The 17,081-nt window shown below is 34.6% G+C and overlaps 1 protein-coding gene across 1 annotated transcript in view; it reads left to right on the top strand.

The window, feature by feature from the left end:
- Window positions 1–17,081, top strand: part of Abcd3 (ATP binding cassette subfamily D member 3) — an 85,781-nt gene that overhangs the window by 48,140 nt on the left and 20,560 nt on the right. Inside the window, exons 6-13 of the mRNA XM_076863459.1 lie at window positions 400–497; window positions 1,043–1,166; window positions 3,311–3,367; window positions 5,430–5,572; window positions 8,188–8,257; window positions 10,499–10,568; window positions 10,661–10,758; window positions 10,863–10,954. Of these exons, the coding sequence (XP_076719574.1) occupies window positions 400–497; window positions 1,043–1,166; window positions 3,311–3,367; window positions 5,430–5,572; window positions 8,188–8,257; window positions 10,499–10,568; window positions 10,661–10,758; window positions 10,863–10,954 (752 nt within the window). The remainder of the gene's footprint in view (window positions 1–399; window positions 498–1,042; window positions 1,167–3,310; window positions 3,368–5,429; window positions 5,573–8,187; window positions 8,258–10,498; window positions 10,569–10,660; window positions 10,759–10,862; window positions 10,955–17,081) is intronic.

Genomic DNA, 17,081 nt, shown 5'->3' with positions numbered 1-17,081 from the left:
AAATAAACTCAGTAGCATTTATTGTCTAGGGTTGTAGTTCTAAGAGCAGGCAATAGAAGATATAAAAATAAATGTTTGGATTTCTAAAAGCATTTCTTTATATTATATAGAAAGATGACAGCTTTGATTTTTTTGTTCACAAAAAGTAATATTTTATAATTACTAATATTCTAAATTAAGTTCCACATAAAGTTTAACATAAGGTAATAAAAGCCATGTGCATTTGGTTTAGCTTGTTCTCTTTGTTTTGTTGTAAATTCTATGTAAAACAATTGAATTATAATAATATGGACTAGCAGTTATAGAAATCATAGGATTTGTGGATGCAGTAAATTGATACAGAAGTAAGTAAAGTGAAAAAAGTAAGAAGTGAAGTAAAACGAATAATATTTGTTTTAGATTTCTCTGGTTAATAACTTCTTGAAGTATGGGTTAAATGAGCTCAAACTGTGCTTCCGAGTAAGGCTCACCAGATACCTCTATGAGGAGTATCTCCAGTAAGTAATGGCTTACTTTTTTTTTTTTAATTTATTTTTTTTAGTTGGACACAATATCATCTTTATTTTATTTACTTATTATTATTATTATTATTTTTATGTGGTGCTGAGGATCGAACCCAGGGCCTCGCACGTGTTAGGCAAGTGCTCTACCATTGAGCCACAACCTCAGCCCAGTGATGGCTTACTTTTAAATTAAAAATACTTAAATTGAACAGTTAGTATTTGCGATACTGAGATATAGAAGTTTTTCTTATTTTTTTATATATGTTTTTTAAGAAAACTACTTCTAGACACAAAAGCATACTGGGGATGATCTCTCAGTTATCTGGAATCTCGCCGTGACTCATGGTTAGCAAGTCATCCATCTCTGGACTTGCTTCCTTATGTCTAAAATAAGTTAAGACAATTCTTAGAGTCTCTTCTGTCTTCAGACATTTCTGCTTCTCTGAGTTTGCACTTGGTGACATAATGTGATTTTTTTTTTTTTTGGTTATGTGTTTAATATCACTTGTTTTACAGTTATTTTCTTATTACTATTTTAGAACTTTCACATATTATAAAATGGGAAATCTGGACAACAGAATAGCTAATCCAGACCAGCTGCTTACACAGGATGTAGAAAAATTTTGTAACAGTGTAGTTGATCTGTATTCAAATCTTATTAAGGTAAGTTTCTCTGTTTTTAAAAAATTGTTAAATTTGTTGAATTTAGCATATAAATATTCAGTGTTTTATGAGAAAAACAGGAATTGTTATAATAGTTACAGTTATATAATTATTTTTTAATATTATTTTTGTGAGTGTTTGGGCTTAGAATTGGTCATTCACTGTTTTTACAAAGATTTTGTAAGAATTTTCAGGTTGATTTCTGTAAAATACATCTGAATTCTCATCTCTTGACTTGTGTACATCTGAAGTTGCTGGAAATTGACTTAATTTATGTATCTAATTCCACATCCTCAAAACTATAGGTGAAGGGCTTCCTTCCTTTTTTGTGTTTTATTTTCTTCATTTCTAATAGATCATTAAGTTGTAGACAGAAAACTTTCACATGATATAAATTTATTTCAGTTTTCTAAATACTGTTTTTTCCCTTCTCAGAATATTGCCCAAGCTCTTGACTTTGATAGGCTTTAACCAGTTTTCTTTTAAGCTATTCATGTCTTCAGTTCTTACTTGTCTTACTCATCTTCTCTCATCACCCTTGAATTTCTACTATATTCTTCTCATTAAGCCAGCTTCTTTGTCCTTATCTCCTGCACTGAGTAGCACATTTAACAGACACTTGTGAGATTGTTAACCTAGCATCCCCTCCCCTCTTCATCTGAGATGCACCAGTTTCCACTCTTATCTACATAACTACCCTTGAACTATGGTAGGAGCTTGTCTCAAACTGGATTGATTAGAGTATCTTTGCCTCCAGTAACAACTGACCCAGATATCCAGTCTTGGGACAAAAAACTATACATAAGGGACTAGGTCAAGTTGTAAGACTGGGAATGCTCCTGCTTCAGGTATATGGCTGGAGAGAAAAGCAGTACTTGAAAAAGTGATATATATCCACAAGAGCTTCCCTCCTTGTATACAGGCCCTCTGCTAAAATATTCTCATTTCATGCCAAACTTTCTTCTTTATTTAGCTCTCCAGATGCCTTTGCTAACTCATATGGACTCTAGGAACTTAGACAAGTACAAATAGTTATTCAGTAATTCAGCTTTCTTTTCTGTTCCCATTACTACATTTAAAATTTGTTCTCTGAGTATGTGGCGGTGGGTAGGGGATATAGGGTTTATGGGTGGGAGATTTACATAAAACTTTTCATGTAATTTTGATACCATTCTATAGGCAAATTATAATATATTCTTTACATCTTGGCACTTGAACAAAAGTGTAGTTCAGGTCTTATCGCATATACAATAGAAAAGAGTATTGTTGAATTAATTCTGGAGATGCTGTGACCTGCGATGTGTTTACTGTTTTAAATATCTAATTATTTGATATCTGACTTAAATTGAGTCATTTTTTTGACTTGTCAATGACTTTTAAATGTACTTGAGTTTTATAAGTATTTTTAACTTCTTGATAATTTATAAAAGGGAGAAAAAAGGAAAAAAAAGAAAAAGAAAAGGTAGATCTTGGCCAATGAATAAACCATCTCTTCTAGTGACGTCTGAAGGGGAAGCTCTAGACTTCAAGTGAATGAGCAAAACTTGGGGTCCTTGAAACACTTCATGATGCATGCCACTAATAGTATGTCAGTTGACTTCTCTGTGAGGAGCAGTATAAGTAAGGTAGTTATAGAAGCTTGAGTTTTATGTCATAAAATTAAATTCATGGGCTCACTTGATAGTTTCAGTTTATAAATGTTGTGATAAAATAATAGAATCAAACAGTATTAGAGCAGGAGCAACCTCTTCTGAAGATGATTAGAACTAGAAAAGTTGATAGTAGATTTGAGGTTATAGCTCAGGTACTTTTGTTGTGTGTCTTTAGATTACATTGAGAAATTACTAAGTTGGTAATGGTTAATTATCACAGTAGGGCTGTCTTAGTTAATGGGAAGTGATGAGTATTTCTCCTATGTGATGTCAGTAGATGTTGTTAAGGTTATCTTTATTTTAGGTTTCTTGAGATAAGAACTGTATGTTTTATGTAGTCATTGATCTGGGTTCTATTATAGTACATTATGCTCACTATGAACTCTACATGTTGATAATTTAAGTATTAAATGTTGAATAACATTTTGTGTTTAGCATGTATTAGTTGGCAATCCAGTTCTTCAGTTTTAATTTTCTGTATTTATTTTACAGCCATTTTTAGATATAGTTTTATATATTTTCAAGTTAACAAGTGCAATTGGAGCTGAGGTAAGTCTATTTTTATTTCACCTTTTAAATTGCTATAGTACTGTGTTGAGAATAGCTTGATGGTCTAAAAAATTTTTTTGTATCCCAAAGAACATGTTTTCACATGATGTACCTAATAAAGTTTGGTTATAAACTATACTAAAGATTAAAAAATTCTAATTTAGCTTTTTAATTTCCCTTAAGTCAGACACTTGGAAAAATTTTATTGCAGTAATAACCTGAAGTACTTAAACATTGAACACATAGACACTCATTGTTGAAAAGTAATGTCTAAAAGGAGATTTGAAGACAACCATTTTACTCCAAAACTTGAATGTTAAATATCAGCAGTACATTCAGAATAGTCACAACAATTTTAAGACTATTTTATAATAATATAACTATCCCATGAGTTTTATTATCTTTCCTCTGGCATTTGTCATGGCCAGAGTTACCTTTAAATTTTCTCTTGAATATTCTCACTTAGTCATTTAATATGTAATGTCGTAAGTATTTATAACACAAGCATGTAGAATGGGATTGTTTTATGTTATGTGTACATATATGCATTTTTAATTGATTAATAAATAACTTACATAATGGTTTTTATTGCTTTCCAAAACACTAGGGAAAGTGGGTTTTGTTTGACTTTTCTTGTCTAGCATCTTAACCCTTTGCTATCCTGTAATTCAGGTTAAATCATTCTCAAAGCTTATTTTTATTGTGAGTGAGTGACTAATTCTAACCTGTCTTATCTCTATGCTATACTATTTTTGTTTTAGTATAGAAACAAACATGTCTTTGTGTATTACTGTTAATCTGATATTGCATATTTTGAAAGCAAAAACTGTGTTTTAATTATCACATGCCCTGTATTTCCAGCAGTTTTTGAAACACCTTGAATCAATCAGGATTTTTTTTGGGGGGGGGGGTGCTAGGTATTGAACCTGTGTTCCAGCACTGAGCCTTATCCCTAGACTCTCAATCAGGTTTTCAGGTTTTTATTTTTGGTGATTCTGGGGCTCAAACCTAGAGCCTGCAGCATGCTAGGCAAGCACTCTGTGACTGATCTGCACCCCATAACCCTAGGTTTAATTTTAAAACAATTTTGAATAGATACTGTATTTCATGTACATTATGCTAGATAGTATAGAAAGATGATTAAATTTCCCCTGAAGAGAAATTGTGACATGTGAACAAAGGTGAAACATGTAGTTATTCAAGCAATTATAAAACAGTGTGAAAAGTTTAATAATGGTAGTGGCAGGTACTAACCTCCTGAAAGAATTAGAACTGATACTTGAGTTGTTTTGAGGAGATAAAGGGTGTTCATTAGATAGGTTAGGCTTACCATACATAAGAACAACCTCACTGAATGGCATTTTCAGGAAATAATTACTTTTGTATGGCACAGCATAGGATATATTTTATATAATAATGAAAGAAGGGTCAGTAATGAACGTGGACAGCTTGAATCTTCTTTCTTAGAATGGTGAATGGGTGATAGGGTCATTTACAAAGTTAGAAGGTATAGCAGCTGGAAGCAAGATGTACAAGCAGGGAAAGGCAGAGTTTGAGGGAATTGAACTTGAGGTGTCTATGCAGTGAGTTGAAGATGTGTGATGGTACTAATTTGGCAATAATATCTTGGGATCATAAGAGTGATGAGACTAGAAGTACAAATTTGGGATGAGAAGAGAGATAAGGAAAGAAACTGAGGGAATATTAACATTGAAAAATAGGACAGAGATATGAGGATTATTGTGGAATACTAAGAGCTTATCAAGAAGAATAGAAGAGCATTAGATGCTGTAGGAAAAGTAAGAACTGAAATTATAGGTTTTTAGGTAAGCAGATATGGGAGAGTAGGGATGAACTGCATTGGTTAGAGTAGTAGACAGAGTGAAAGTGTAGAGACTATTGTGTATTTTTTTCAGGAAAGAAACAGGGAAAAAAAATTAACCCAAGGAGACTTTTCTATCATTCATTGGAGTTAATTATAGAAATTGTACATGTTTGCATCCAGTGGATTTTATTATGGTATCCTTGAACTTTGTGTATCTTTCTCTGTTAAAAATAACAGGGCCCAGCAAGCATGATGGCCTACTTGGTTGTGTCTGGGCTATTCCTAACTAGACTGAGAAGGCCCATTGGTAAGATGACAATTACTGAACAAAAGTATGAAGGTGAATATAGATATGTTAATTCCCGGCTCATTACAAACAGGTAAGAACAAATTTCTGCAAGTAATTCATTTTTATGAATATTAATGTCATTTAAATTGACTCTAAAATGTCTAGTAATGCTTTTACAGAAATAGTATGTACATATTTTCTTGTTTTGAAATGTACATTATATACAGTATGTTTTACTAAGAGCTAATTCCTATTTCTAACTCTTTTTCTTGTTAATCCCATATAGTATCCTTGATTCCCTTCTTCATATCATCTGTTGACTACTTTTTGTTAATTTTGCTTTAAATTTAGTCATGTGTACAATTTGAATTAAAATTTGCTTATAGTATTTATTCAAAGAAAATTTTCTCTCAATTTACCCACAAACTTTTTTATTTTGAGAGTATGTTTGCAATGCTGTCTAATTCAGTCTTACTGCATGTGTTTTTACCTATTTTCCAGGTAGTTTTAGTATTCAAAATAGGAAGAAAAACTATGGATCTTTGATGAGCCATACTAATTTTAAAACCTGCCTCTTCACTTAAGTGATCATATATTATATGATTTTAGTAAGTTATTCAGACTCACTTTTCTTGTTTATAAGAAGTGAATAATATAGAGGATTATACTTGATAATATTTATATAAAGCTTCTAGCTCAGTTTTTGATACGGAGCAAGTGCTCAATAAATTTTCTCATTATCAGTCTGCCAATCTTAAGTCATTTTGAGGGTCCTAATATTTATGTAATACTCTATAGGCTATTTTATTGAAACTTATAAAATACTTAGGAAATCACTTTCTTAATGATTCCTTCTTTTCTTATTGGATTGTTAAAATGGTACTAGTTTCACACGGGGTTTTGTACTCTGGGGAGGGAATATAGAGGGTTAAGTAGAGAGGTGTTTTGCCAAATAAATGAAATATGGTATCAGCTAGGATACTTTTTACTGCAAGAAGCAAACATGACTCATAAGATCCCAACAATAAAGACGTTTACTATGTCACATAAAGACTCCTAAGAGAGAGCAGCCCTAGGCACAGCAGGATTAGGGCTCTTGCTCTTGTTGAATGTTCTCTTGTGATGCCCTTCTTTGTGTATTGCCCCCTTCCATGGGTTAATTCTTGTGATTACAAGATGACAAAAACAGTCCCAGATTGCACTAGCCTATCCACCTTACAAAAAGGTGCAGGAGCAAAAAGGGGCCATCTCTTCTGGTGTCTCTTTAAGGGAGCAAAGAAACCTTTCCCAGACATTATATAGCTGACTTTCCCTTACATCTCAATGACCAAAATATTGTTTGCCCATGCCTAAAGCAACCACAGCAAAGTGACTGGCTTAGATTAGTTGGGATCCTGTACTCTATGAGTTGGGGGTGAGCATTAGGGTGCACAGAAAAGAATAGGTAAATTTAAGAAAAATGAGGTCTCTTAGGAAAAACTTGGAAGAGAATAGATGTTGAATAGTCAGTCGTTAGTATTATAAGATGTTCAGTCCTTGAGATTTTTCATTAGGGCTAAAATGACTCATTCCAGGAGAAGGAAAATTTCTCACCTCATCAACATCTGTAGACTTAGATATGAAGAGGAGGTAGAAATAAAAAAGAAAACAAAGAAGAAGAAAAGAGTAATTATAGGTATTGGGATTCTCATATATGGGACTCTGTGTCAGGTCAAGGAAGCTGGGAAGCAGAGGATAAATGTGGTTCACCTTTATGGAAAGTTAATTTTTTTTGAAGTAGTTGAGTTAGAAAATACCTTGCTTTCATGATGGGAAAAATACAGACGTTTTTTGTAATAGAATAAAACTTTAAGGGAAAAAAACGAAGACTTTTAAGAAATATTTTGTATGGTTTTTGAAGTTGCTTCAACTGTGACTTCTAAAGTTCTGTGTAAATGTTTACTTTTCTCTGCTAGAAAAGGGACTTTGCTGGGATGGTTTACATTATTATACTTGTATAGTGGAAAGACTATAAACTTTGAGGTCAGAAAGGAGTGATATTTTCAGCTTTTTAACTTGCTGGCTATATGATTTTAACAAATCGACTAAACTCCATGGAACAGTTTTTCATCTATATCAAATCCACCCTCCTCCCCACTTTTTCTAGTCAAGATTCTTATCTTTGTAGACACATTCAAGCTAGCTCTAGAAAAGGGCATTTGTGAGGATGTAGTGGGGTTCCAAGAATAAAAACAATTACTATGCATCTGGGCTCCTGGGAATGCACTGTGAAGCCTTCAGGACTTAACCTGGTTTTCTGTTTTGCAAAGGCTGTGAAGACATTGCTACCTGTCTTTTTCTACCCCCACCCCCACTCCTGTTTGGGTCTCTACTTGAACTTGTAGACTATAATGTCTGTCCTAGCCATGTCTTTTTACATATCATAGCATCTTCCTACTGTGTCTTATTTCAAATTCCTGAGAGTTAGCCTGACATATCTTTTATAGCCAGACTACCTTTTGGCATTGGCTACAGTCCGTATGATCCATCCCGGTGTGTATTGCTGCACTCCAATAAATTGAGCAGATAGTTTGAAATGCACCAGATAAGCTCTTAGTCACAAAATAGCCATTTAAATACAAACTTTCAGCCATCAAATATTGTATTTCAATTATTTTTCAGTCTTAAGTAAGCAATAATTAATTGCTAAATTATTTTCCTTAATAGTGAAGAAATTGCCTTTTACAACGGGAATAAAAGAGAAAAGCAGACAATCTACTCAGTCTTCCGGAAACTGGTAAGATGACATATTTGTGGCTCATGTGTTTACAGAATTTTTTTTTTTTTTGGCTTACGCCAGAAAATATTTATCTTGTATATATATGTATATATGTATACATATCTTAAAAACATTTCCTTTTAAATATCTGTGAATATTAATCTGCCCACTTATGAAAGTGGCTAAATTTACTAAAGTAATATATTTTGGCTTTTTTGGAACCATGCAGTCTCTCTTGCAACTTTTCAGCTCTGCTACTCAAAGGCAGCTATATATAATATATACATGAATAGGAGTGACTGTATTCTAACAGAACTTTATTTACAAAAACAAGTGGTATCCTTGATTTGGATTCTGGGGTCATAGTTTGCTGATATTTGATTTAGAACATAAACATTTGTTTCTTAAGAAAGCTTTATTTCAGTTTTTACATACTTGCTACTTGGAAAATTTGAATTCAAAAGATATCAAGTACTTGATGGGCTCCATTGTTGGTGCTACTGATAAGTAGATGACGAACTTAATGGATAAAATCTTTCCTTTGGGGCCCTTACATTTTAGTCGAAATTTGTGAAATTAAATATGTATTTTAGATACATATTTGAGAAAGGTAAAAGAAGTTTTAAATTATTTCAGAAACTAGATTTTTGCATTATCTTTTAACATTACTGAAATTTTTCAGTGCTCATTGACAAAACGCATTTAAGGCCATTTTCCAGGGGACTGCCGTTTACCAGTTTGCTCTTTACATGGCTTGATTAATCTCATGCTTTAGATTTTCACCTCAAATATTAATACTGATGAGCCTATTTGAAATCACTCTGTGACAGTTCCTTCTTGTTTTAATCATCTGTTTCCTTAAAAGTCCATGGCAGTTTATAATTATCTTATTTGTTTTCTGGTTATCCTCTTTTATTAAAATGTAAACTCTATGAGCTCAGGGACCTGGTCCATTCTATTCATTGTTGTGTCTGTAGCATTGAGCAATGTCTGATGCATAGTATTCATTGAGTAATGCTCCGAACATTGTTGTAGTTGCAGATATTTAGAACAAGTTACCCTGTACTTAGCAAGCCTACATTTTAGTGGAAGAGACAGTTAATACAGTTAATATGTTAACAGTTGGATATTCTGTATAATATCCTTTATTACAGACTTTATTATTTTATATAATAATAAAGTCTGTAACCTAAAAGGAAGCAGAGTAGTGGGAGAGTGTATGATGGGGTTTGTTGCCTAGTTACTTTGTCTAGAGTGGCCAAGGTCCTTCTTGAAGAGGCACTGTTCAGTCAGAAGCCCACATGAAGTGAGGATTAGGTACTTAATGTGGGAAGAAGAAAGCATTTGTTGCTAGCAAAGGGAACAAGAGGAAAGCCTGTGAAATGAAATGAACCTGTATTTCTGGGGCTCAACAAGAAGTAGCAAAATAGTCAGGTGGGGTGATACACGGAGCTCTGGAGGCTAAGCAGGAGGAGGATTTTTAGTTCAAAGCCAATCTCAGTAATTTAGCAAAGCCTTAAGCAATTGAGTGACCCTGTCTCTAAATAAAATACAAAAAAGGGCTGGAGTTGTGGCTCAGTGATTAAGTGCCCCTGAGTTCAATCCTCAGTATCCCCCCGCTCCGCAAAAAAAAAGAGTAGCAAAATAGAAGCAGATGAGCTTAAAAATAGAACTCTGCCAGATCATGCAGCACCTTGAATGATCTGATAGGTAGAGAATTTGAGAACCCTAAAACTCCAGAATAAATCATGTTTGTAGATTTCTAATTTTGAGATAATGCACGCCACAGACTCAGGTTGTATGGCATTGATTTACATTAGCACTTGGTTCAGATTGGTTATAATGTAATTCTTAAAGACTTTGTGTCTTCATGAATAACAAAGCATTGAGTACCTATCTAAATAGCTAATAGTTCATCCAAAGTAGCTCATCTCTATTCCTTTTCTTTGGCTTTTGATTGGTTGGGGATATATGTGTCTAACAATATTATAAATGGAGGCATTGTAACACGCAAGGGAAGCAACATTGTTAAATTGTTTTCATAATTTCCATTCTGTTTGCTTAAAAATTGTTTCATGAAGTGTGTGTTTGGCACCTGCTCTGTGATAGCACATACTCAAGGAAGTGGGGTGTAAATTATAATCAGAAATGATACTCAGCAAACATTTGTTGAATAAGTGAATTTTATAGTTTGTTTTATCCTCATGATAGATTTAACTTTTATATATATTAAGAAAATAAACTTCTGTTTTATTACAGGTGGAACACCTACATAATTTCATTTTGTTTCGGTTTTCAATGGGCTTCATTGATAGCATAATTGCCAAATGTAAGTATGTTTTCAAAGAGATGGTGTAATGAGATTTGTGGAAAAAGTGAAATAATGATAGTGTTTTAGATCTTTAACTGTTTTTTTTTCAGACATTGCCACTGTAGTTGGTTACCTGGTTGTGAGTCGTCCTTTCCTAGATTTGTCTCATCCTCGTCATATCAAGAGTACGCATTCAGAGCTTCTGGAGGTAAAGTAACAATAGTGATGATAATAAAATTTAAAAATAAAAATAAAACCTTATTTATAATTTTTGAAATATAAATGAAAAACTAATATTTATTTCTATTTAAGGATTACTACCAAAGTGGAAGAATGCTTTTGCGAATGTCTCAAGCTCTGGGTCGAATAGTTTTGGCTGGGCGAGAAATGACTAGATTGGCTGGGTAAGACTGGTTAATAATGAGCAATTACAGAGAATTATTTTAAAAAATACGTTGTCTTTAATGATTGTTCCCAGGTGAGGTTAAGATAAGGGGCAACATTTCCTACTCAAGGAAACTGATTCTGATAGAAGTTAATTAAGCAAGATTTTTCTTTAACAGAAATCTTTTCATGTTTCTTGAAGATACTTGTTTTGAGCCTTATACTAGATTAGTGATTTTCAGGTTTTTACTTGGTGGACACTGGCATTTTATGAGCTGGGAAATGATGGGCCATGGCAGCCTTTTCTTAATTCTCAGAAGTTAAGTTAATGAATAGATTTTTTTTGTTGTTGTTTGAACTTTTTTGTTTCCATGACAATTTTTTCTTAGATTTTTATTAGTGGAAACTTAGGAAAAAACCAACCCACATTTGATGACTTTGATGGAAAAAAAATTAAAAGTCTATATGTGACATCTGTAGGTGCAGATGTAGATATAATCAGATTGTGTAAAAATGAAATTGTTCTTAGACCATGGAATGGAATGAAATCTTTCAATGTTTCAGACTCTTCTCAAAGGGCTGTAGTGTGGTATTAAAAAAAAGACCATAGACTGATAGGAACATGGTGGTGGGAAGGGAATGAGCAGCCTGTGACCCGCACAACCGTGTTCACAGGGTGTGAGTTCAGAACGGCGGTTTCTGTCTTGTCAGGAATATTCAGGGAAGTTGGTCTCCATGGAGTCTCAGACAAGAGTTTGAGCATTGGAAGGACATGGACACGGCTCAGATGCGAGAGAATCCGAGCTGCCCTGGCGTGGAGGAACCCGACCAACTAAACAGTAACCCGCCACAGCTGGCGAAATTGAGCACTGTGGAGACCTGGCAGCGCAGAGAAATGGAATTTCGGATCCTGTGGAAGTCTGACACCCGCGCCCCCACAGGGCACCAGACCGAGAACTGAAGTTGGAATTTAGTGAAGAAACGGCCCAGGTCCATCCTCCTCACTGGACTCCCCGGCGTGGAAACTGGCGGTCACAATCTTGGAGAATCACTGTCGACGGATTGGATTGCACAGCAGCAAGTTTGGCGACAGATTAGCCTTGATGACTGGGTGAATAACAAACAAAGAGGGTGCCCAGTGGGTCAAGAGGGCAGGGCATCCAGGGAGCTGTATGCCCAGAGTGAAACTAGAACTGTGGAGAGGAGCCCCGGCTGAGTGGGCAGGAGAAGCAAGGTGGTTAGAGACCAGGAGCAACCCAAAGAGACCGAGATTGGAGAGAAGCCCAGCAGGGGAGGGAGAGAAGCTCCCCACGGATTGTTTCCTACATCCTGTGGGCAGAGACTTAGCCTGGAAAGCACACCTCCACCTACTGGAAGAGAAGAAAATAGAACTTTTAGTAGTGCATTTTTTTTTCCTTTTATATATATATATATTTTTTTTTTCTTCTTTCTCCTTTTTTTTTCCTTTTATTCCTTTCCTTTTCTCTCTACTATGTGTAATTTACTAAATGCAAATAGGTGAATGTTTCTAGGCTTTCTATAGTCCTCCTAAATACTTAACTACCCCCAAATACTCCTGTCTATTCTCCTGTTAATATCCCCCTTCATTAGAGCTCTCCTCCAAAGTAGCTAAGATATACTAACCCCCATATCATCACATCTTTTCACCTAAACATAAAGTCCTAAGACCAGACTTCAGTTCTCTATACACCGACAGAATCTGTATGCCTTTTAAGAAACTGATGAAATTACTTTAAATTACAACTGAACCCAATATCTCTAGACATTGTCTCGCATCACAAAGGAGAGATCTTGGAGCTACACAAAATCAAAACAAATTTATAGAAGAAAATAATAGCACAGCAGTCCGACAGAGCTGGAAAGAAACGTGAGCATCATGCAAAAACAAGGGAAAAAAGGAACACAAACAATGCAGGACAGCTCAACATTACAAGAGTTGCTAGACATGGCAGAGAGATGGTCAGATAAAGATTTCAGGATATACATGCTTCAGCTGGTATGGAGTCTTAAAGAAGACCTTAGACAGCAAATGCAGACAATGAAAGATCACTTCGACAACAAATTACATGAACAAATACAAGAAGCAGAAGAACAACTCTACAGGGATACAAAAAAATCAAACAGAAATCCTGGAAATGAAGGAAATAATAAACCAAATTAAAAATTCAAATGAGAGTATCACCAGTAGAGTAGACCAATTAGAAGTCAGAACATCAGACAACGAAGACAAAATATATCATCTTGAAAAGAGTCTAGTCAACTCAGAAAGGCTGGTAAGAAACTACGAGCAAAATATCCAAGAGATCTGGGATAACATAAAAAAACCAAACTTAAGAGTCATTGAGATAGAGGAAGGTTTAGAGGTCCAAACCAAAGGAATGAGCAGTCTGTTCAATGAAATAATTTTAGAAAACTTTCCAGACATGAAGAATGAAACGGAAATCCAAACCCTAGAAGCCTAAATGACGCCAAATGTCAAAACAACAAGAGACCCACAACAAGACACATCATAATGAAAATGTCCAATATATAGAACGAGGAGAGAATATTAAAAGCTACAAGAGAAAGGAGGCAGATTACATTTAGATGTAAACCAATTAGGTTAACGGCTGATTTTTCATCACAGACGCTGAAAGCTAGACGATCCTGGAACAGCGTATTTCATACGCTGAAAGATAATGGATGCCAACCAAGAATATTGTATCCAGCAAAATTGAGCTTCAGGCTTGACAACGAAATAAAAACCTTTCACGATAAACAACAGTTAAAAGAATTTGCAGCCAGAAAACCAGCACTGCAAAGCATTTTGGGCAAAACACTACACGAAGAGGAAATGAAAAACAGCAACGAAAATCAACAGGGGGAGGTAGCACAGTAAAGGAAAAAACTAATCAAAGTGGAAAAACAAATGAAGTTAAATAACAAAAATAAACAAACATGACTGAAAGTACAAACCATATATCAATAGTAACCCTAAATGTTAATGGTTTAAACTCACCAATTAAGCGACATAGGCTAGTAACCTGGATTAAAAAAAAAATCCAACAATATGCTGCCTACGGGAGACTCATCTGATAGGAAAAGACATAAACAGGCTGAAGGTCAAAGGTTGGGAAAAATCATACCGCTCACATGGACTTCAGAAGCAAGCAAGGGTGGCCATACTCATATCAAATAAAATTGACTTCAGAAGCAAGCAAGGGTGGCCATACTCATATCAAATAAAATTGACTTCAAGCCAAAGTTAATCAAAAGAGATAAAGAAGGACACTATATACTGTTAAAAGGAACCATTCACCAACAAGACATAACAATCATTAATATATATGCCCCAAACAATGATGCTGCTATGTTCATAAAACAAACTCTTCTCAAGTTCAAGAGACAAATAGACCACAACACAATAATCATGGAAGATTTTAACACACCTCTCTCACCACTGGATAGATCTTCCAAACAAAAGTTGAATAAAGAAACTAGAACTGAATAACACAAATAATAACCTAGACTTAACTGACATATATAGAATATATCAACCATCATAAGCAGATATACTTTTTTCTCAGCAGCACATGGATCCTTCTCAAAAATAGACCATATATTATGCCATAGGGCAACTCTTAGCAAATATAAAGGAGTAGAGATATTACCATGCATTTTATCTGCTCATAATGGAATGAAACTGGAAATCAATGATAAAAGAAAGAAGAAAAGTTCCTACATCACTTGGAGAATGAACAATATGCTATTGAATGAACAATGGGTTACAGAAGACACAAAGTAGGAAATTCAAAAATTCTTAGAGATAAATGAAAACATAGATACAACGTATTGGAATCCATGGGACACTATGAAAGCAGTACTAGAGGAAAATTCATTGCTTGGAGTTCATTTCTCAAAAAAAGAAAAAAACCAACAAATAAATGACTTACACATCATCTCAAAGCCCTAGAAAAAGAAGAGGAAATCAACAGCAAACGCAGTAGAAGGCAAGAAATAATTAAAATCAGAGCTGAAATCAATGAAATGGAAATAAAAGAAACAATTGAAAAAATTGACAAAACTAAAAGTTGGTTCTTTGAAAAAATAAATAAGATCAACAGACCCTTAGCCATGCTAATGAAGAGAAGAAGAGAGAGAACTCAAATTACTAGAATACGGGATGAAAAAGGCAATATCACAACAGACACTACAGAAATACAGAAGATAATTAGAAATTATTTTGAAACCTTATACTCCAATAAAGTAGAAGATAGTGAAGGCATCGATAAATTTCTTAAGTCATATGATCTGCACAGATTGAGTCAGGAGGATATACACAACTTAAACAGACCAATATCAAGTGAGGAAATAGAAGAAACCATCAAAAGGTTACCAACCAAGAAAAGCCCAGAACCAGATGATTATACAGCAGAGTTTTACAAAACCTTTAAAGAAGAACTAATACCAATACTCCTCAAGCTATTTCAGGAAATAGAAAAAGAGGGAGTACTTCCAAATTCATTCTATGAGGCCAACATCACCCTGATTCCAAAACCAGACAAAGACACTTCAAAGAAAGAAAACTACAGACCAATATATCTAATGAACATAGATGCAAAAATCCTCAATAAAATTCTGGCAAATCGGATACAGAAACATAATCAAAAAGATCGTGCACCATGATCAAGTAGGATTCATCCCTAGGATGCAAGACTGGTTCAGTATACGGAAATCAATAACTGTAATTCACCACATCAATAGACTTAGAGATAAGAACCATATGATCATCTTGATAGACACAGAAAATGCAGTTGACAAAATACAGCATCCCTTTATGTTCAAAACACTAGAAAAACTAGGGATAGCAGGAACTTACCTCAACATTGTAAAAGCGGTTTATGCTCAGCCTCAGGCTAGCATCATTCTAAATGGAGAAAAATTGAAGACATTGCCTCTAAAATCTGGAACAAGACAGGGATGCCCTCTCTCACCACTTGTATTCAACATAGTTCTCGAAACACTGGCCAGAGCAATTAGCTGAAAGAAATTAAAGGCATAAAGATAGGAAAAGAAGAACTTAAATTAGCACTATTTGCTAATGACATGATCTATACCTAGCAGACCCAAAAGGTTCTACCAAGAAGCTTCTAGAACTAGTAAATGAATTCAGCAAAGTGACAGGATATAAGATCAACACCCATAAATCAAAGGCATTCTTGTATATCAGTGACAAATCCTCTGAAATGGAAATGAGGACAACTACCCCATTCACAGTATCCTCAAAAAAAAAAAAAAAAATACTTGGGAATCAACCTAACAAGAGGTGAAAGATCTATACAATGAAAACTACAGAACCCTAAAGAGAAAAATAGAAGAAGACCTTAGAAGATGGAAAGATATACCTTGCTCATGGATAGACAGAATTAATATTATTAAAGTGGCCATATTACCAAAAGCACTTTAAAGATTCAATGCAAAGGGTAACAAAAACAGCATGGTATTGGCACCAAAACAGGCTGGTAGACCAATGGTACAGAATAGAGGACACAGAGACCAATCCACAAAATTACAACTACCTTATATTAGACAAAGGTGCTAAAAGCATGCAATGGAGAAAGGATAGCATCTTCAACAAATGGTGCTAGGAGAACTGGAAATCCATATGCTACAAAATGAAATTGAATCCCTTTCTCTCACCATGCACAAAAGTTAACTCAAAATGGATCAAGGAACTAAGAATCAAACCAGATACTCTGCATTTAATAGAAAAAAAAGCCATAATCTCCATCACGTGGGGTCAGGCCCCAAATTCCTTAATAGGACACCTATAGCACAAGAGTTAAAATGAAGAATCAACAAATGGGACGAATTCAAACTAAAAAGTTTTTTTTTTCTCAGCAAGAGAAATAATATGTGAGGAAATAGGGAGCCTACATCCTGGGAACAAATTTTTACTCTCACACTTCAGATATAGCTCTAATCTCTAGAGTATACAAAGAACTCAAAAAGTTAAACAACAAAAAAATAACCCAATCAACAAATGGGCCAAGGGCCTGAACAGACACTTCTCAGAGAAGGATATACAATCAATCAACAAATACATGAAGATATGCACACCATCTCTAGCAATCAGAGAAATGCAAA

The sequence above is a fragment of the Callospermophilus lateralis genome, chromosome 7 (genome assembly GCF_048772815.1).
Source record: "Callospermophilus lateralis isolate mCalLat2 chromosome 7, mCalLat2.hap1, whole genome shotgun sequence".
NCBI lineage: Eukaryota > Metazoa > Chordata > Mammalia > Rodentia > Sciuridae > Callospermophilus > Callospermophilus lateralis.
This window is presented reverse-complemented; position numbering and strand designations above follow the sequence as displayed.